This window comes from Acromyrmex echinatior, chromosome 14, assembly GCF_024713525.1.
Source record: "Acromyrmex echinatior isolate Ae372 chromosome 14, ASM2471352v2, whole genome shotgun sequence".
In the NCBI taxonomy this organism is placed as follows: domain Eukaryota; kingdom Metazoa; phylum Arthropoda; class Insecta; order Hymenoptera; family Formicidae; genus Acromyrmex; species Acromyrmex echinatior.
Window position 1 is genome coordinate 9752538 of NC_141865.1, and position 20834 is coordinate 9773371.

A 20834-nucleotide genomic window follows, 5' to 3' on the forward strand; every position below is an offset into this window, starting at 1 on the left:
GCGGCGTAATGTGGCGTAATTAGGCGTAATGTGGCGTAGTGGCACGCACCAACGCACGGCACTGCGCGGCACGAGGGTAGATTGAACAGCTGATCCTCGCCGCGCGTCTATGGATCGTGGTCTATGGATCTAGCGACCGCGAGTTTCACGAGACCACGATATTGTCATTCGTCTCTCCTCAATTGTCGATTGCCGTCAATTACTGTCGGCGTCGATGGTGATTAGGTTCGAATAGACGAGTACGCGAAAAGAGATAGCGCGCCGTGTCATCTCCGAATCCTCATTCCTCATTCCCGAGCCCCGAGAGCTGTGCTTGGTTCGGTGGCCGCCGCGTGAATTAACCCCTTCCCGCGACTACTCCCCGCCGCGATATCCACTCCTTGGCTTGGGAACCGGAGAGACTGGAGAGCAGAGAGAGCCGAGAGCTCAGTGATCAATCACCTTAAGTTCACCTATCGTCTGGTCCGAGGTTCGCCCTCGAGTCCGGGGACATTATTATGGCCAGTCCGGTAGTTGGTACTGGATATAACTTTAAAGTGGTTTTGCTCGGCGAGGGATGTGTCGGCAAGACTTCGGTCGCTCTACGATATGTCGAGGACAAGTTCAATGACAAGCATATCACCACGCTACAGGTGAGTCCTCCTTCTGTGAAACTTGCTTTTCCAGCCTCTCTTCTTCTTTTTTTAATCCTCGAATTTCTACATATGTACATATGCTCCTACTTTTGAAAAGGACTTCTCGAAATTTGTTTCGCGGCGTACACAAGTCTCTCGGCAGATTTTTTTTTCTTATTCGAGTTCTGCAAATTGCATAGAGAGAAAGCGAGTATATGCTAATTAATAATAAGAGAATTAGAAAAGTATTGTAATTTCCGGCGTATATAATATTGCGATTGGGATTTGGGGAAGTCAATTTCTTCCTTAACCTAGCTCTTCCCTAATCTCTTCGAGCGCTGAGCGCTCGCGGAAAGGTATCTCGAGTTTGCTTCGTATATGTTTCAGGCGTCGTTCCTGAATAAGAAATTGAATATTAATGGGAAAAGAGTCAACTTGGCGATATGGGACACCGCCGGGCAAGAAAAGTTTCACGCATTAGGACCAATTTATTACAGAATGTCCAATGGTGCCATTCTCGTATACGATATTACGGATGAGGATACTTTCCAAAAGGTACAACTACAAATATCTATCTATATACAAATATTTATCAAAGTACTTTTGTATCAATGATATAATGAAATTCAACAACTTTTTGTGCTTGTTGTCAGGTAAAAAACTGGGTGAAGGAGCTTAAGAAGATGTTAGGTAGTGAAATTTGTTTAGTGATAGCAGGTAATAAAGTGGATCTGGAGAAGGATAGGAACGTTGCCACAGAGGAAGCTGAAGAGTAAGTTTGATGAATCTCCTCTTACATGACATTATTATCAAGTGAACATCACTATTATCATCATCACTATCATTATTATCACGTGACCACCAATGAATCTTCTTTCCTTAGGTATGCTAAACAGGTGGGAGCTATGCATTTTCATACATCAGCAAAGTTAAATCAGAACATTGAAGAGATGTTTCTAGACTTGACACAACGTATGATGCAACGTGCAGATGAGGCTGAGCAAAAATCCACGCTCACGAGGACCAATAGTACGCGTCGCAATGTCGTAATGGTCGAGGATGAGGCAGAACAAACTCAACCGAGTAGAAGTTCCTGCTGTAGTGGTGGTGGTGGTGGTAGTAGTGGTGGTAGTGGTGGCAGTGGCAGTGGCGGTGGAGGCGATAACGGCGGCTTTTCGTAGACCTTTAAAATCAATTTACATTCAATTTCAGATACAAGGTCTAATTTCGGCAATTTACTAATTATATACAGGATGGCGCATCTTAGATATGACAAATTACTATTTGCAAATGGTAGTTTGTCGTATTACAAATGCTTCATCTTGTATATACACAAGGACAAGAGTGGTTACGTATGTATGAATGTGCATATGTATGCCTATATACATATATGTATATTTTTAGTTGCGGTAATTCTTGGATAGCAAAGATACTTGTATACTTGTGTGTGTATATACATATACGTACACACGCATGCGCGTGCGCGTGTGTGTGTATATATATATATATATATATATATATATATATATATATATATACAGTACAAGTTATTGTGACACATAAATTTTTCCGAGACAGATTTTGTATTATATCATTTTGTTGAAGAGAAATGAATTGTTAAAATTTTTGATAAAGACTTTAGATTTGCACGCATTATATGGCTGCAGTCTTTCATTGTCATTTGCGAACCTCGTGGAATAAGTTTCATTTTTTCAAACAGATTTGTCTCTTATCGATCAGACCTATCTTTTCAAGTAATTTCTCACTCAAAGCAGTCGTAAAGCAATGTATAAACAATGTCACTTCTTTCCAACGAATCGTCATTCCAAATGCTACTTTTTTTTTCATAAATACATACGATTGCACGAGTGCAATATATTTCTCTCTATTACTTAAATCACGCATTTATAATAAAGAAGAAACAATGTCTGAAATATTAATCTAGTTGTTTTGAGTTGTTTTTCTCAATCTTAATGTAGTTGCAAAAATTTTGTAAAAGGTAAAAAAAGGTAAATACTTCATTCGAATCATCGTCCCGTTTTTCCAATGCCATCTTTCGATATAAGTACATATAATCTTTGCAATCCACAAATTGCTACAAGCTGATTAACTAAAAATTAGCTAATCATTAGACAGCGCGGTCTTGTCGCGAGACGAGGGCATTTTCAAGGGAGAATAAAAGAAGACTTCCGGCTTTTATCCAAAATGATAGTTTGGGTTATTGTACATATTAAGTGTCGATAATTTTATTGTATTGATTTGGATCATATATTAAGTAACACGCAATATGTTTATTCATCTCAAGTTATATAAATTAGCGATACAAGAGAGTTGTTATTTAAATTATTGTTACTGTAAGTTATTTTATGAACATAAAATGGTAACTCTTGTAATAACGTTACAGAGAAACGCTTCATTTAACATTTATCCGCCTCGATCCCATCGTCACGAAAGTTAAGTTTTGCTTATGAATTATACACAAAACTGAAGACCTATAAATAAACACGCTTTATTACACGTTCTATTGACAACAACGAGGAATGCAATCGAGTCACATCAGTTCTATATAGGTCTGGGTTAGTCTTTTTTTTATGATAGAGAGCGGATTGAGACTGCCAAGCTCATTATCCCAGTTACCTATAATGGCAGGACTATTTGAGGAGATATACAAATCTATTTTGCTATGCGAAAAATTGCCAAGTCTCGTATTCTTACACTTAGACGACGGATAAACTTATCAAGTCTTTAGATAATACAATACTTGGCATTTAATACATGTTAAATTTTTCTATTTTTTTTTAATTCTCTCTCTCTTCTTAATTTCTTTTAATTCTTGTTACAACATCAAGTGAAACTAATAACAAGATGATGTTTTGAGATCATAATTAAAAACTATTATGAAATCACTAGAATTTACTCGCGCGCGCGCACAAATCTTTCTTATTACATCTATCTCTCTTTTCGAGTTTACTTAAATACAGTATCACATATACTATATTCGTTAGACCACAATTATTATTAAATCATTAATTTTTGTAATACAAACTCTCTGCAAAAAATGCAAAGGATGCCAAATATTAAAACGATTTGTTGCAATTTTTCTATTGTAGATTTAAAATGTATATTAAAACATTTTATGAAAATTTTGTTTCTACAAGACCTTTAATTAACATGATTAATACAACACAATGCGTTCGAACAATTTTAACAATTTCGATTTTAATGAAGAGAAATAATAAAAGACGATATTATTATGCAAATGTGAATCTATTAAAACGAAAATTATAATCTATGTGATAACAATTATTAATTTAATTTAAAGTTTTTAATTGAATAAAAGAAAATAATAAGATAAAAATAATTAAAATCTTAAAAATTATATATGAAATGCGTGTGTAATTTATGTAATATGCTAAAAGAAATTAATTCGTTGTTTGAAAGTTTTAGTAATATCAAGCGATTTTTTTTTTAATCTAAATAAAAATCAGGATAAATCACGGTTTATTTCTCAATATCCCAATGAAGGCATCCCGTACAATATTTTTTTTTTCATCCTCGAATATATTATATATTTTCTTAAGCGTTATTAAATAGATAAACATTATTTCTAGATAATCTTACATATTATATTCACTGTGTGACGTTCTCATGTATCTTTGGTATTTGGTCATAATTTTTTTCTAAATATACAGACGTGTCTCTTGGAGCTGGTGTTCCAATATCGCACAGCTGGCATCAATTCGAACGTTTTATTTTTTCGTCCGAAAATTATTATACCTATTCGTATTAAAAAATCTTGTGCAAAATCACAATTGTGTAAATGAACAATTGAATGTTTCCTTCTATCCTCCTCTCTTTCTCTATCACGTAGAATATAAAAATATTTCGGTAAATGAAAATGTGGACGTGTAGTTAATTGTAGTTAATTGAATGTTACAATTAGGCCTTCGGTGCTCTCGCTTTTAAATAATAAATATCTTATCTTGATAGGTGAATAAAAAGTCTATAAATTGATTGATGGGTCCTATCGCAGAGAGGGACATTCCACGCGCTGGCGGTGCTCTAACTAAATTCGGTCCAAATACGACCGCGAGATTACTAGAAGTCATCTTGTTCAAGTCGCATCGGTCCATTACCTATCAATAGCAAGAAAGATACAGATGAATGTAAAGATCGATTTTCGTAGGAAATTGGGACTGCGAATATTGGTTACGTACCCTCGATAAAAATTGTACGATGTATTTAAGAACTTGATAGTTGTCTTCAGGGAGTTTCTCCAATATTAATATTTTAACTTTACGCGGACGTTCGTCTTTTGATAATACTACAGTAAAAAAAAAAAGAAAAAAGATTTAAAAAATACATACTTTATGCTGTAATACTTGGAAGAAAAGGAAGGAATATTACACACACACACACACGCGCGCGCGCGCGCGCGCGCGCGCACACACACACACACACACACACACACACACACACTCACTTTGGAATTGCGTGATTTCGTCGTACAATTCGTAAGTCATAAGAGGCTCGTCTAGCTCACGGAGAAAAGTCTTAAGTAAAACCGCGGCGATATGCGGATCTCCTTGGAAATCAATGGGTAAACCTTGATTACAACGATTCTGAAGTTCTTTGATTATTGCTACGTTTGCCGATCTTCTGAATATCCCTTCTGTCTCTAGAGCTGAAACAACAATAAAACAATTGTCAATTGGAATATAACAAGATGAAGCTGATTATTTTTGTTGAAATATCGTACCGTCAGGTGTATCGAGAAATTCTACACACTGTCTTAGAATCGGTGGTATCGAATCGCCATTATTATTTTCTTTTATGAATTGCAGACTAGCACTGAACTGAGTCGTGCCAACTGGTGTGACTACCGCGCTTTGTGGTGGACTCGCCGGCAAATTTTTCTTATTTTTCATCATCAGCTGTTCATTGTGTCTGAAAAAATTGTCCCATGTGAACTACATCTGCGTGCAATTTGACAAGATTTTATTCTAAAATATTATTTTGCATAATAGCATAACTAAATTGCATACTCTATCACTTGAGGTGGTATAATTAGTTGATCCAGATTAACGTATTGTGCTAATTCTTCTAGATAATTAACATACATCATTTTCCGTCCGAATTTTACACTGTAAAGATCAATATAACAAATTATGCAATATATATGTAAGTACTCGAGAAAACAGTATCCAACTCTTTCATTTAGAAAAGAAAAGGTTTCACATATACCTAATAGCTGGTTTAAATATTTGCCATACAATCCTAATAAAATTAGTCGGATGTACTAGATATAGAGCTTTGAGATTCTTCTTGTATTTTCTATCAAACGCCTTATACGCTTGCCACAACCAAGATAAGGGTGGCTTATTCTTCGATGTAAGGCCATAATGAAAGTAGACGAGACTATAATCTTGTTCCACGAACATATCCAAAGTATGAGTAAGGTACCTATAGAAAAGAAGTTTATTGTTTTATTTTATTTAAAAAAAAAATGGAAAGATAGTACCACGAAAATAGATAAAAACTTGGCACATACAACTGTTGGAAATGCTGTAGGATGACTCGCGATTTTTAAATAATTTACAGGCAATTGCAAGAACACATTGTGTTGGAATAAATGTCTCGTGTGTCATTTTTATGACATAGATATATCGCAAACTCACCTCAGGAGTTTAGCGTGATTAAAGGTCTCTTTTCCAATAGGGGGCAATTTGCAAGCTGACACGACAATTATTTTACGACCGGCACTATCGTCACCGACTACCTCTACGATACCATGTCTGGATATGTCAAGATAATCTTCTTCATCGGCGAGCTCTCCATCTAAAGCAGCCAGATCGTCCGCTATTCGTTAAAACAGACAGATTTGTTGTGACCAGGTTATTCATTTCATAAGCGTGCTCTCGCAACAAATTTGTATGAACTAAAAATTTTATTTAGCAAGAACAATTTGAATCCTCGGAGCAATCTTATTTTATTAGGAAAAAAAAGATATATTTCACATCAAAAGATTTACTCACTTCAAATGTTACGATTGTACATAATGTTATTGTTGCAAAATGGATTAAAAAAAAAGCAAAACAACTGTCACATTCCCTTTCCTTTTTCATCCTTACGCCATGCAATGTAAAAACAAGCTATACAAAGTTCTACACATAATTCACCTGCTATGCCCCGAGAATGCCATGACATTTACTGGCTACTAACAGAAGGTAAAAGGTCACACACCAGATTCAATAACTGGAGCATCTACCAAAGCTTCCTCAAAGTTCTCTTCAATTGTGCCGTCACTCACTGGACTTTCCATATAATCCATCCCAGCACCTATGTTACCGCTCACCAAATCCAATTTCCCTTCTAGAAGTCTTGCCGCTGTAAACATTAAGTTAATTTTAAACAATTACCATAATTGTTGCATTACATACATATATGTATATATAGCATATTTTGTACACAACAATAAACGAGATCTTTCTCATTCCTTTTGTCTCTCTAGATTATAGAAATAAGAAGAAGATGAATCTACTGTTATTTAATAAAACAGCCAAAATACAATGCTAAAATATAATATATATTTGATGCATATAATTTACCATTATTTGAAGTAGTTTGCAATTCTGTATCGTCAAATTCCAGATTTGGTTCATAATCGTGATAATCTGACAGGCTAGGATATGGATCTTCACAGTCGTTGCCGATTCCTGTTAAATGTCAGTAGAAATGAATCGACGATAAATACAAAATATGAAAATGATGATACCTGCATACGTCACAATGTGTGTCATGAGCAAGATTTAAAAAAAAATCTTATCTTTATAAATATATGAAACCTAATCAGCATTATATCGCATATTTAACAGCGAGTTGGAGTTTTGCGTTAATGTAGACGATCGTTAAGTCGCACTGAGAGTTTTTTTCATATAAACCCGATTTTTTACGACCTATACTCGCGTATGTAATGACAATCGCAAACGCATGACGCTTTTTATTTACACTCTTAGCCGACAGCTTTTAACGTCTCGTTTCTGCTGGCTCTCGATTTGATCCGCGTTGAGTCGAGTTTACATCGACAGGTTCGCCTTCGTCTCGGCGTCCTTTGTTTGTCGGAAAAAAATCGACCTCGTCTGGCATCTCACCTGTCAACGTCCGTGATGGACTTAGCGTCGGCTGGTAGTCCGCCTCCATCCTTCCCTTCCAGCGTTGATGCGGACGGGATCAGGGATGACGACGCGGCGGACACCGCGACGTGGCCGCGATCGGTGGCGAATTATCAATGATATCTCGACGATCTTATAGACAGCTGCCTATAACGTTACCCTCGCGCGACGACATTATCCGCTTCTTCGCGACGTGTGCGACTTCTTAGTACGAACTACAATTACGACGTGCTCTACCTATATGGATCACTACGGATCACGTCGCGCACGTCACGTCACGTCACGCTTTCATATGTCGTCATGTCGTGCGAGTGCGAGTCGTCCGTCGCAGTCCGCGTATTCTGTCCGTCGCTGTCGTCGCACCGGTCGCGCGTCGTATCGTTGCGTTGGTATTATTATTATTATCATTATTATTATTATTATTATTATTATTATTATTATTATTATTATTATTATTATTATTATTATTATTATTATTATTATTATTGCGTTGCGATGTATACAGGGTTGGCCATATTCGACGGAAAGACCTTGAACCCTATTAAATGATTTTTAAAATGAACAGCAAAAAATGTTTTTTCCCATGATTGAAAAAAAAACATCTTTCCGTCGAATATGGCCAACCCTGTACATATGTGCTCCCCCTCCACACACACACACGCGCGCGCGCGCGCGCACACACACACACGCACACGCACGTACACACACACACCATCGATACTCTGATTTCTGGTTCGAATAAGACCTTCGATTTATGTATGTCGTATGTATATAAGAAATGAATTTACTTTTATACTTTTACAGATCCGTAAAAAATACTTAAAAATTTATTATTTCTGTATCTATATGTATATACATAAAAAATTTTCTGTATACATATAATTTATAAAATGTGTAGTATATAAAAAAAATAAAACATGTAATTAATATACACATATGTATGTACATAGATGATTATGTTACTATTGTAGATAGTATGCATTTCGTATCAATTTCTGAAATACTTATAAGTAGGATATCACGATGCGACGTTTCAAACATTATGAATTACGTAAGTCGTAAAATACTATACTGAAATATTGGAAAAGTTCGAAAATGGGATATTGGGGAATTAAGTGCTGAAATATTATTGGGTCATCTAAAAAGTATCCGCGATACTTTGTCACTAGATATATGACCATCAACACACATCTAGTGACAAAAAACCGCGGATACTTTTTAGATGACCCAATAGTATACGATATTGCGAAAAATTCTGCGTAATAATACGAATTTATTTTTATACATGTATATCTACTACAAGAATTATGTATGACAATAATCATGTGATATTGATTTTATATATATATAAAACAACGTAAAGTTATATATGCATATGTTATACGCTAATTGATAAATGCTAAAAAAGCTAAGAAACAGATTATACTTTTTATTCAACTATTTATGTCAATTAGTATAAATCGATGATACAAAATAAAAAAGTATACTATTAACGCGATAATAATAATATGTATATAGATAATATATTGTTTGAGGAATATATCAGTACAAAAATAGTCTTTTGAATACATTTTTTTTTATTTGAAACTTTCACGAGATAAGACATAAGATGTTTGATCAATTGAGGAATTGTATTCTATTCGAGAATACTCAATAGAACATATATATATCTCTATTTTTTAATACACATAATTCATGAGAGAAAAGGGCTTCAAAAATTTTTTTCTTTAAACAAATTTATTTTAGATGAAAAGATATCACTATTAGTTTAATGAAAATGTGTTTGTCGAAATTTAGTAATAATTCATCAAATAATAATTTATCAATTATTATTTAGATGCATATATAAATTGCAAATTATTATTTAAACTCTATACATATCCTTGGTTCTCGTAGAGTGCAGACACAATAGAAGAAATAACATGCGATTTCAACCTAGCCAAGCAGAAATCTAATACATCGAAATACACAATTTTCGACAGATTGACATCGTTATTCTTTATTTCCTCCGTTATTATATCTGCATTCTTAATTTTTTTTTTGCACATACATATACACACGCACGCACGCACGCACACAATTATTAATAATTACATTTATTCAAAATATATACTTCTTTCGAAAGAACTAATCTACAGCAATTAATTAATGTAATTGATAAACAGATTAAAAATAATTGATAGATCATGAATTTAGAATCAAGTATTATATTATAAACAATCAGAAAAATAGAAAAGAAACTTGATTAGAAAAAAAAATTTTATAATATCGTTAACGATTTTAATGACGATTTGATATCAAAAATAATTTTATTTCCTTAACATTTTAATATTATTTAATAATACTGAATAATGAATTTAACTATATTATAATATAATAATTTTATCAACAATATTTGAATCAAATTCTTAAACCAAAGTCCTTTATAATCGATTAATATAATTGAGTATACAAAAATATGATCGAAAATTTATGTTCATTACAATGTAGTTGATATCGACGAAATTAACATTTTTATATCAAAATTGAATTGTTTGTAATAAAATTAGAAAATCAGTCCTCAATTTAATCATTTCCGCGCTCTTCATAATTTTAAAATGAACAGTACATGTACTGTCATATATCAGACGTTTGATAATAAAGAGAGTAGAAATTAGAAAAAAAATCTATCAATCTTCCTTTGACAACAAACAAGCTAAGTTTTCATCATCATTCTTTAATTCTTTTCTTTGTTCTCTACCTCTATTCTATTTCTTTCCTCTTTCGCTTCTCTATCTTCTATCCTAATCGCATCGTCTTTCTTTAAATCTTGAAATCGACTTTGTGTTCAAGCAACATGTTGTCTTCCGGTGGCAATGACAAGCAAGCTCGCAAAATGTTTTCGATAGCAGCTCGTTGTCGAAATAAGGCATTTATCACCGGAGTTCCGTGGGGCACTAGTGGGGCTTTGCAGAGGTATGATAAAATAGAAAGTATACTATGGAAGCCAGAGAATTCTTCGCTATCATCGGTATTCGCTTTCTTAAAGGTGATGCGAGAGCATAATTCAGCTAAAATGACAAGATCGAGAATGATGGGAGTCGCAAGAAGTGAATCTTCACATGTATTATGGATTACAATGGTATTGTGACCGCCTAGCATGATTTCAGAAGTGTACTCATCCATAGCTCTCTTGCTGTCACCTGGAAATATAAAATAAATATAAAAGTAAATTTTTATAAAAATCCGAGAAAAATACAGACTCGATTTTTCAGAAATTTTGTGAGAATCATAAATATAAAATCGTCAATTTTTTCAAGAAATTGTTCATAACATTTTTTGAGAAACTTGAGAATTTTAAACATTTAAAACATTTTGTAAGAATTTCTAAAAAAATTTTAAAACATTCAGAAAACTGTATAATTGAAACTATCTCTTACAAATAAGCGTTACTTTAAAACATATGTAGGTGCAGCACCGATATATGTATATACATAAACATACAAACGTAACATTTTAAATAATTTTTCGAAAAATTTTTTACTTATACGAAAGACGTTACAGATAGTGAAAAGATAAAAGCTTACCGACGTAGGGAACGTATTTGATAACGACACAGTGATCCGGCTTCTCTCCAGGCTTATAAAGAATCTTGTTGGATTCCATCATATCATCTACAACGTTACTCTTGGAGATCTGTGTGTGAGATCGATTGTATATACAAGGTATAATACAATACATATATTTTAATACACGATATATACTCTAATTTTTAATTATAAATCAAAATGTGATATAATATATATGCATATATATATTAGGTGTTGGAATTAATTCGTAGCGTTTTTAATGAAAGAATGTTATTTATTTCACATGAGCATTAAAAAATACATTAATGAAAGTACTTCCCATCACTTGTAAAACGCTACGAATTAATTCCAACACCTAATATATATACATATATATATATGTATGTATATATACATACTCGCTCCCTTACTTCAAAAGTGGTACGAATAAAAAAATATTTTCAAGTTATTATCATGAATAACTAAAGTAAATTATACCCTATTAATCTTTCAAAAGTGAATTAATTTTATAAAAAATCGTTACAACATAAAAAAAGATTTAAAAAAATTGATGCAAAAAAAGACTGGTTTTTAAGAGTAAAACAAAAATGACGAAAATTATTAATCATATTATGATAAGATTTTCTCTTTATCAATAAGATTATTTGATCAATTATTTAATCAAATAATTATTATGTAATAATAATTATTTGATCAATCAATTTTTGACAGATATAATCTTATTTTGACAAGAAACATTTTGAATATAAATATTTAGATTAATATTTAAAAATATAACTCTTAAATTTTTCGATCTTTTTATCTCTATTACAGTTAAAAGAGAGGGAGAGAGGAGAGGGAGAGAGAGCAAGAGACAGAGAGAAAGAGAAACATGTGTATAAAAATCAAATATATCATATATTTCCATTTTCTTCTTTATATTATATACCTCTTTTGAGCGAAATTGTTGTGGTGCAGATAGATTGTATCCATCGTTGTTCCCTAAATGGTTGTAGCTGACAATCGACACTGGCTTTATACCAGCCGATACAAGAAAATCTATAAGAACGGACTTGAGTTTTGTTTGACCGGATTTGAAGTCGTCGCCGCCGACGAATGACTTCTGTTTCTTGGCTAATTCAAGAGCACCCGGCACAAAAGTGTTTTGTGGTGATCCATTGATATAGGTACACTGGAAAAATTTTTTTAATGTATGAAATAGCATACATTTTCGCTCATTGCAATTTTCAATTGTTAACATATATAAATAGAGAGGAAGGATACATATACTCATACAATTATTATTAATTGTTATCATTATTATTAATTTATATAATAAGAATGAAAAAGAAATATGTAATTGTAAAAGGAAAAATATTTGTAGTTAAGTATATTTCTACATCCTCAATTATGACCAAATATTATTAATTATCGTGTATATTTATATTTAGTAATAATTACTATTACTTGACAATATTCGCACATATTTCCTGAAATATTTTTATATCATAAAGAAAAATTAATTTCAAATTACATCTAATTTTGTCCTGTTTTTAAATTAATAATTACAATTTCCCATTATTAGTCATTATTAACCCTATCGAAGGCATACTTTTATTTACTCTATAGGCATTCTTTGTCCAAGTCAAATTTTTTACTGTTCTAGACTATCTAAAAATCTTAAAAAAATCAGGTTTATTTTCCAATATCTCTGTTGTTAAATAGTTATTGAACTTAAACGTTTTATTTAATAAAAATTGAAATTTATGTCAAGAAATTTACGAATGAATTTTATCCGGACAAAAAACTCAGTATGTCTATGAAGGATTAAAATTATTCATTAATATTTAATATTGCTTATTAAAATTATTCATTTTTATCATTAAAGTGAATCGATTTACTGAACCGTGATCGTCTAACTAAGTGATCTTTAAAATCTTGAGAAAATATAACTGTTGGCTATTTTTTAAATAATCGCCTTATATTGAACCGAGTATTGCTATTGTTAAACAATAATCTGGACAATTATATCCTTCATTTTCTTTATTATAATAAAAAGAATTGTATATGAATTTTAATCATACTCCTTCTAGAGCCGCTGCTACAGCAAACATGGTGCTGGGACTGATCTCTGAATGATCTTCCTCGATTGACTTCAATAGATTGTCGGCTGTATCGTTGACACCTGTTATGATCTCTGAGAACCTTTCAGTATTTGCGGTCCATAAGACAATAACTTGATCGAGATTTTTTGCAGTCTTAAACTGCGTTATATCATTGCGAATTAAATTGAGTTGTTCGGCCTTGGTACCCATGATGATGTTATTTGCTCTCTTGCCCTTCGTAAGAAAATTTCGCAAATACTTATTATTGTAATAAGAGAATTGTGATTTAACTGATGAAAAAAAGCGCAATGTTACATAATGTAATAAATATGATTCTTAAGAACATATACTGTATGCACGGAGGAGAAAAAAATATGTAATATTAATATAAAAGAAAAGATATGTACAGATTTTAGTACACTAATGTACAAAAAAGAAAAAAAAAGAAAAATTTCACAGATAAGAAACATTTGCATCATATTACATTATTATTATTACTACTATTAGAAACATATGTAATACAGAAAATGTCAATAAAAACACAAACAGAAATTTATCAATAATTACAAAAGATACATTTTTACTCGATCTTTAATTAATTTAGAATAATTACTAAGTTTATATTCTTATTTTTGATTGAATGTACACTCGTATATACATACACTCTCTTCAAATAAACGTAAAACGTTTTACATACAATAATTTTGTAATTTCTTGTTCCTTATAGTAATATTTATGAAATATGGAAGACATTGAAAATTACTGATACCTCTTAATTGTTTCACAGTTGAACGTGTTGTCACCTTCAGTTTTCTTACCGTGGTACCGTATAATAATTTTCCGTCTTGAAAAACTAACAATATAATTTAGCTTTTTAAATCTTAAATAACACTATAAAATTTTATTATTTAATCTCTACAGATTTTGACACATTTTTTCCTTTAATTTTCTTGCATATGCATCTATAATGATTTTTCATTTATTTTCTTTTAAAAAAATATATCCATAAGAATCCACAACAATATAATGAATTTCTTTATGCAAATTACAAATATAAATTTAAAAAATTATGCACGCAATATACGTAAAAATTAAGATTATTTTCAGTTTTCTTATATATATAATGACTTTTCGTCTATCAGCCTTCTCTCTCACGCACGCACGCACGCACGCAGTTACTTTTACTCCACACATACATCCTTATTTCACAAAACTCTATATTCTTTTCATATATTCTATCGATATCAAATTCAGTTTATCAGTCGAGTTACATTAGTATATTTTGATCGCTGACAATAATCAAATTCTTTATACAACAAAATTATATCTTTTAAAAAAAATTTAAAAAGATTGTAACAAATTTAGCGCAAATATAATTTGCAAAATAAATTTTTAAGTAAAGAATAAGTTCCATGAAGTTGTTCTAATGCTGTCTAAACGAAGTTGTTCTAATGCTATCTAAACGAAGGAAACATTATACGTAAGAAAACTGAAAATGATAATTTTGTTTCATAGCAAAAATCATACGTTAGATTTTGCATTTTATGATTAATTAAAAAATTGTATTGTAGACAATAAAATTGCTAATACAGGAGATAGACGAAAATTCATGTTGTATGTAAGAAAACCGAAGGTTTTTTTATGCAGAAATTTTTATTGCTTAGCTTTTATAATCCATTGTTAAGGATCTATCGTAAATTTCATCTCAACACTATTAAATTCTAGCGAAATTACCTGGTTCGAAGCGATGAAATCGGGATAGTATATGCTCTTCCTGGGCCGCATATGAGTCATATAGGGCCGCAACTGTACTTGCAGATTTACATCCAACACTTTGGCACGCGTCATGGCTTCCGCAAGATTTACATCTGAAATATCCCAGCCATCAATCTCGATGTCATCGGGATTCAGCATAGGTAGCATGCTAGAGATGGGTACATAAACATCTTCCCCTTTGATTCTTCTACCCAATTTCACCGTGGACGCTTGCGTTAGGGAACCATACCTGAACACAATAGAAAAAAACGCACACAATAGAAATGGTACAAAATAATGAGGTCGCATGCCACGAAGAAAATGTATGATAGAAAATGTGCGAAATTCCAAGTTGAAATAGACGTAATAACACAAACTAAGATAATGATAAGATATAAATAAATTTATGGAAGACATACCAGTTAGCAGTTTTCAGACCTTCTTTCGTCTCCCACGATAATTTAAGCTTGTTTGCCAATAAAGCTGCCGTCATGGTACTACCGTTGTTACCACCCCAGCCTACCAGCATCAGGCCTAGCTTCGGAACTTTCATCATGGTCCTGATCAGCAATTTTGTTGACATAGGTGTCACCTGCAAGGCAAGAAACAATCCGTGTCCTTGAAAAAATATTCCAAAATTGTTTTATATTCTTAAAAAAAAAAAAGAATGTATAACACATTCACATAAAAATAAATATACAAGATAGTCACACACATTTTTCATGATAATATAACGGTATAAGTACACAAATAGATGTAGACTATCTATATACAGGGTATCCCAGAATGATGGCCAAATTTCGCAGAGCGGACTAAACTAATAAAAAGTCGAAAAGTCCTTTACCATTTTGCAATTTTCGCATTAATTGACAAGATATTAATTACAAAAAATGCCGCGAATATTAAGTCTCAATAATTTTTTACTTATAATTACATATATATCAACTTTATAGAAAAACAGTGAGAGACAAAAATTGTTTATTCTCATAGAGTTTCGAGTTTTCAGAATTTTTTTAGAATTTTTTACTGTACCGCATTTTCTCATATTGAAAAAATATAGTTGTCAATAAGAAAATGCAGTAGACACTAAAAAGTTGATAAGAAATTCTGCAAAAATTCTTGGAGCTCTATGAGAAGAAAATAAATAATTTTTGTCTCTTGCTATTTTTCTGTAAATTGATAATACTTTGTTGAGTAAAAAATTATTGAATGTACCAATATTCGGCAATTTTTAGTAATTAACATCTTGTTAACTATTGCAAAAATTGCAAAATGGTAAAAGATTTTTCGACTCAGTTTAGTTCGTTCTACCTGCGCACGAAATATTTGGCGGTCATTCTGTATATAAAAGTACAAGAGAAAATTAGAATATCAATCTCCATAAGATCATTACAATTACATCTTTTACGCAACTCTTTACTTGATAAAAAAATGTTTAATTTTTAATTAATTTTAGTTTTTAATTTAATTTTAAGTAATCAATTTCTTCTAACATATACAGAATATATATAATAACAGGGATCGCAGTTGAAAAAATTTCGAAGAATGTACAAGTTTTGCATTAAGGTATAGAAAGAATTGCATTTACATATATTTCACTTTAAGTATAAAAAGTTCTACATTAGAAAAAAAAACAAACCTATTGCAAATATTATCATTTGATCTCCAATTGAGACAATATTCGGAAAATGAAGAAAATATTAGGTGTTAGAATTAATTCGTAGCGTTTTTTAATGAAAGAATGTTATTTATTTCACATGAGCATTAAAAAATACATTAATGAAAGTACTTCCCATCACTTGTAAAACGCTACGAATTAATTCCAACACCTAATACAATTTGAAGAAAGAATTGTACATTGATATTGTGATAACATATTGAACACGATTGACCAAAATGGTTGCAGAAAGCACGATTTGTCATTGAAATTGAATCTAATCTAAACACAAACACAGACTTGTACAATTGGAAATATGTATCTACGTAATCTTCGAACCAATTAATGTAATACATGTAAACGTGTGGAAACATATTAATGTATAAATAAAATCAGCACTTCATAATTATATATTATATAATTCATACATGCGTGTGTGTGTATATATATATATATATATAGGTATATATATATATATATATATATATATATATATGCATAACAAGTCAATATTTTTTTAAACTTTTCAATATCGAAATTATACAGTCAATAATTGCGCTAAAATTGTACGTATACACATAATACAATAAAGTCTTGAACGATCTAGAACAATCTCACTCAACAATGCCGTTTATATGACCGATACATTCCAAAATTAACTTGTAATATGTAAATTTTAACTTTAAAATTATCCAATCCATGTCAGAAAGAGAAAAAGAAGAATCAAAGTTATGCAAATGAAGGTGTATGAAAAACAAAAAAAGTTGTGCAAAAGGCAAAGTGTAATTTGAAAAAATTTGGCTGGATAATCGAAGAATTGAATTTTGTAAGTAGTATGACACATGATCAACTGCGCGTGAGGCCGTCGTGAAAAACCGCGATGTCTACTTTTATCAATGTAGAAGATTTTAATTTCGATTCAATTTACTTTTCATCGTCTCTACTTGTAAGACAGAAAAAGACTTTAAATCGAGAAATTTAAGTTATTTTACATCTGCTTTGGTAGAAATGGACTGCAGAAGTGTATATAGGCCTGTTCCTTTTAGTTGAACTTTTTACACGGTTGGTTCCAATGTGAAGAGAAAAGGAAGAAAAATGAATCGTGCAAGAACTTTAACTAAAAGAACAGATTTTATGTCCTTTTAACTTGTATGTATTCCAATGTCAATTTGTGGTGTAATATATATTTATTAGCTTACTCTTCCACGAAAGCGAATTTGGCAAATTGTAGTTGTTTATAACAAATTTTCAAATTATCTTTGTACATCTTCGTGATATTAAATTTTACATAAAAATTTTGTAGAAGCAAAACGGAATTTATCATTGAAAAGAGAGAGTTCTTTTCGTTGGAATTTGATTGCAGTATCATGTATGTACAATTGTGTGTGTGTGTGTGTGTGTGTGTGTGTGTGTGTGTGTGTGTGTGTGTGTGTGTGCGCGCGCGCGCGCGCGCGCGCATACACATCATGTGTAAATGTAACGTATAAAAGGACTGTTAAACTGTTAGAGCGAGAAGGCGGGGAAAGTTTCGTCAATTGTTTCTTACAATTCGATAAGAGAGCATGGCTTGAGCCTTGACAAGCAGACTACCTCCGATATCGACCAGCCGGGTGCCGGGCCGGGCGGCGCGAGCATTACAAAGCACTAGTGACATACTCGAGACAACTTTAGACAAACGCAACGGATCGATAAACAGATTCTTACCGTGTAGGTATCGCGATCGTTCTCGTTCTTCTCAATCACACTAATTGTCCGATACTCGTACTCGGCCTCGATGAAATCCTCCGAGTAGCGCACCTTTGGCGAATCGACACGCACCTTCAAGTTCGCCATCATTCGGACATTCACCTCTCACTTCTCACTGCGGGATGTATGATCACGAGAGCAACAAACAGACAATGTGAAATTAAATTAATACGAAGGGCGAGCTGTAACACATGTGTGTGTATATGTGTGTATGAAGATATATCACACAAGATACTCTGATTCCTCGCATCGAGCACGTTCGAGGCTTTGAACTACGTCATGAGGTGCACCGAATTAAGAAATCACTCAACAATTTTGGAATCCAATCGATAGAATGTCGATTCAAATTTCGATTGTTATTATCTCATGAAAATGGTCCTCTTTTAAACGCGCGTAATGAGACACATTTTCGCACATGCTCGGAAAAATCACGAGTTATCTTGATGCGTTTATCATACGGCGATGGGGAAAAAATGACCTCTACGATTTTTCGAAAAAAAAAAGAGAAAATAGAAAAAATCGCCTATTTTACATACCGTAACAGAAACTCACCGAGAAACTATTCGAAACTCACCGAAAATTATCGAATTGACATTCGAGTTTCGGCGCGTTTCGCAAACGCACTGTTAATGAGCCGAGATCGGGAGAAAGGAGAGAAAGAGTGACGGATAGCAGCGAGCGAAAAAGAGAAAGAACTGGCACACGAATCACCGATCACTTATGTTTGGTCGAACTTTCCTTCACGATAGTTGATGGTTACTAAAACGTAAATGCAGCGCGACCGGCGGTCACCGTCGACGCCTGATGCCTGTCGCTACTAGAGAGCCTACAATCAGAGTGACGCCATACGGGTATCACTTGTGATTGGTCCGCCATGTTTTAGCCATTCCCTCCAGTTTTTAAACGCATTATTTTCTAAATTTTGAATTCATGCTAAAAAATGCTCAAAAATTGTGACAAATTAAAAAATGATAATAAATAAATATTGTATATAAAATAATAATATATATAATATTGTATATAAAATAATAAAACTTTTACATATATTATTTATTATAAAATTTCATTTATTTTGTACTATTGCAATATTGTACATTTTGTAATATTGCAGATTACTTTATACAAAACGTTATTTATTGCACATTATTTGCGCTATTAAATGCGCTAGTTTATTATTCATTCTCTGTTTCCACATTTTAGGAGCAAAATGCATTTGTAATAATATAAAAGAAATCAAAAATTCAGAAAAATATTATATATATATATATCATTTTATAAAATATTATATATTAAATATCGTAATTATCATATTATTTGATTTAGACTCACAATGCAATGATAATTGAAAAGATTACGACAAAAAGAGAAAGAATTAAATAATCAATTCGTAACCAATGTGATGACTATACATATACTTAGTACTAAGACACTACACTGTCTTCAGATATTATAATTAATCTGTGTATATTTTATGTTACATTTTTATTTTAATATTTTAAATACATTATTTATAAAGAATAAATTACTTTACTTCACATACAGATGAATTTTTTGACGGTGTCCAATTTTTATATTTGCCATTTATATTTGTGCGGGAATGCACCGCGCGGAAAGATTCGAGTGAGAGAATGGTACACGGTTGATATGATACACGGCAGTAAAGAGAACTCCGTTTCTTTTCCAAATTGTAGTTGGAATCGCGGTGATGGAAAATCTCGGCGCTTCTCGAAAAGATTCGTTTTATAGCGGTTTTCACTAAGCGGTTAGCACGGCGGTTTTACGAAGCGATATAGTAGCGAGACTATGACTCTAAGAACTCTAAGAAGTCTAAAACTCTAAGAAGTAAAAAGGAGGAACGGCGAGATCGAAGCATTTATTGCTTTCGGCCTGGGCTTTCTTCTTGAGAGAAATCCAATAAAATTTTGCCACAATCGTAATTATTACTTGGCATTAGTTGTACAAAATTGATTGGCGCTTTGGATTCTTTTCTAACGACGTTCAACGTAACAGTCATGCGCGACAGAAAATCCGTACGTGGGATTGGTGACAGCGCGTGACGTATTCGTCGGAGCGCGGCGCTCGCGTGCGACAATTGAATTGTTCTAGAACTTTCGATTGTCCGTTGCCGGAGCTTGTTTGCGTGTACCGAATTGGTTTAAAAAGAACAAAGAATGCCAAATCGATGATTTTAACGAGGATTAAGATCATGCTCGAGATGAAATCACTTTCTGCGTGCG

At 32.4% G+C, this 20834-nt stretch overlaps 3 protein-coding genes and 1 long non-coding RNA gene across 11 annotated transcripts; 2 read left to right on the forward strand and 2 right to left on the reverse strand.

The window, feature by feature from the left end:
- Window positions 1-62: 62 nt before the first annotated feature.
- Window positions 63-3010, forward strand: Rab21 (RAS oncogene family member Rab21). The gene is made up of 4 exons (XM_011060921.2): window positions 63-632; window positions 1002-1169; window positions 1268-1386; window positions 1498-3010. Exons 1-4 carry the CDS (start codon window positions 498-500, stop codon window positions 1793-1795), a joined length of 720 nt encoding a protein of 239 aa, XP_011059223.1. The 5' UTR covers window positions 63-497; the 3' UTR covers window positions 1796-3010.
- Window positions 2886-8103, reverse strand: RhoGAP68F (Rho GTPase activating protein at 68F). Of its 3 annotated transcripts, none has more exons than XM_087413576.1 (10): window positions 7766-8103; window positions 7223-7330; window positions 6858-7001; window positions 6293-6452; window positions 5859-6077; window positions 5660-5758; window positions 5374-5561; window positions 5098-5298; window positions 4832-4938; window positions 2886-4750 (listed from the first exon to the last, which is right to left on the reverse strand). In XM_087413576.1, the coding sequence occupies exons 1-10, from the start codon at window positions 7812-7814 to the stop codon at window positions 4577-4579; spliced, it is 1449 nt and encodes a 482-aa protein (XP_087269702.1). In that variant the 5' UTR covers window positions 7815-8103; the 3' UTR covers window positions 2886-4576. The 3 variants fall into 3 exon arrangements, with proteins under 3 accessions (XP_087269702.1, XP_011059224.1, XP_011059226.1); XM_011060922.2 differs by having other exon boundaries at window positions 6293-6473; window positions 7766-8100; XM_011060924.2 differs by lacking the exons at window positions 7223-7330; window positions 7766-8103 and having other exon boundaries at window positions 6293-6473; window positions 6794-6935.
- Window positions 8104-9039: 936 nt separating this feature from the next.
- On the reverse strand, window positions 9040-19396 carry Inos (Inositol-3-phosphate synthase). 5 transcript variants are annotated; one of them, XM_011060927.2, is made up of 8 exons: window positions 19172-19396; window positions 18556-18712; window positions 15614-15786; window positions 15174-15444; window positions 13419-13673; window positions 12284-12526; window positions 11353-11461; window positions 9040-10968 (listed from the first exon to the last, which is right to left on the reverse strand). In XM_011060927.2, exons 2-8 carry the CDS (start codon window positions 18685-18687, stop codon window positions 10589-10591), a joined length of 1563 nt encoding a protein of 520 aa, XP_011059229.1. In that variant the 5' UTR covers window positions 18688-18712; window positions 19172-19396; the 3' UTR covers window positions 9040-10588. The 5 variants fall into 5 exon arrangements, with proteins under 5 accessions (XP_011059229.1, XP_011059228.1, XP_011059227.1 ...); XM_011060926.2 differs by having other exon boundaries at window positions 19150-19396; XM_011060925.2 differs by having other exon boundaries at window positions 19134-19396.
- On the forward strand, window positions 10903-12303 carry LOC147907430 (uncharacterized). 2 transcript variants are annotated; one of them, XR_015547496.1, is made up of 3 exons: window positions 10903-10993; window positions 11321-11490; window positions 12169-12303. It is a non-coding gene; the product is annotated as an uncharacterized LOC147907430 (long non-coding RNA). The 2 variants fall into 2 exon arrangements; XR_015547495.1 differs by having other exon boundaries at window positions 11330-11490.
- Window positions 19397-20834: the final 1438 nt, after the last annotated feature.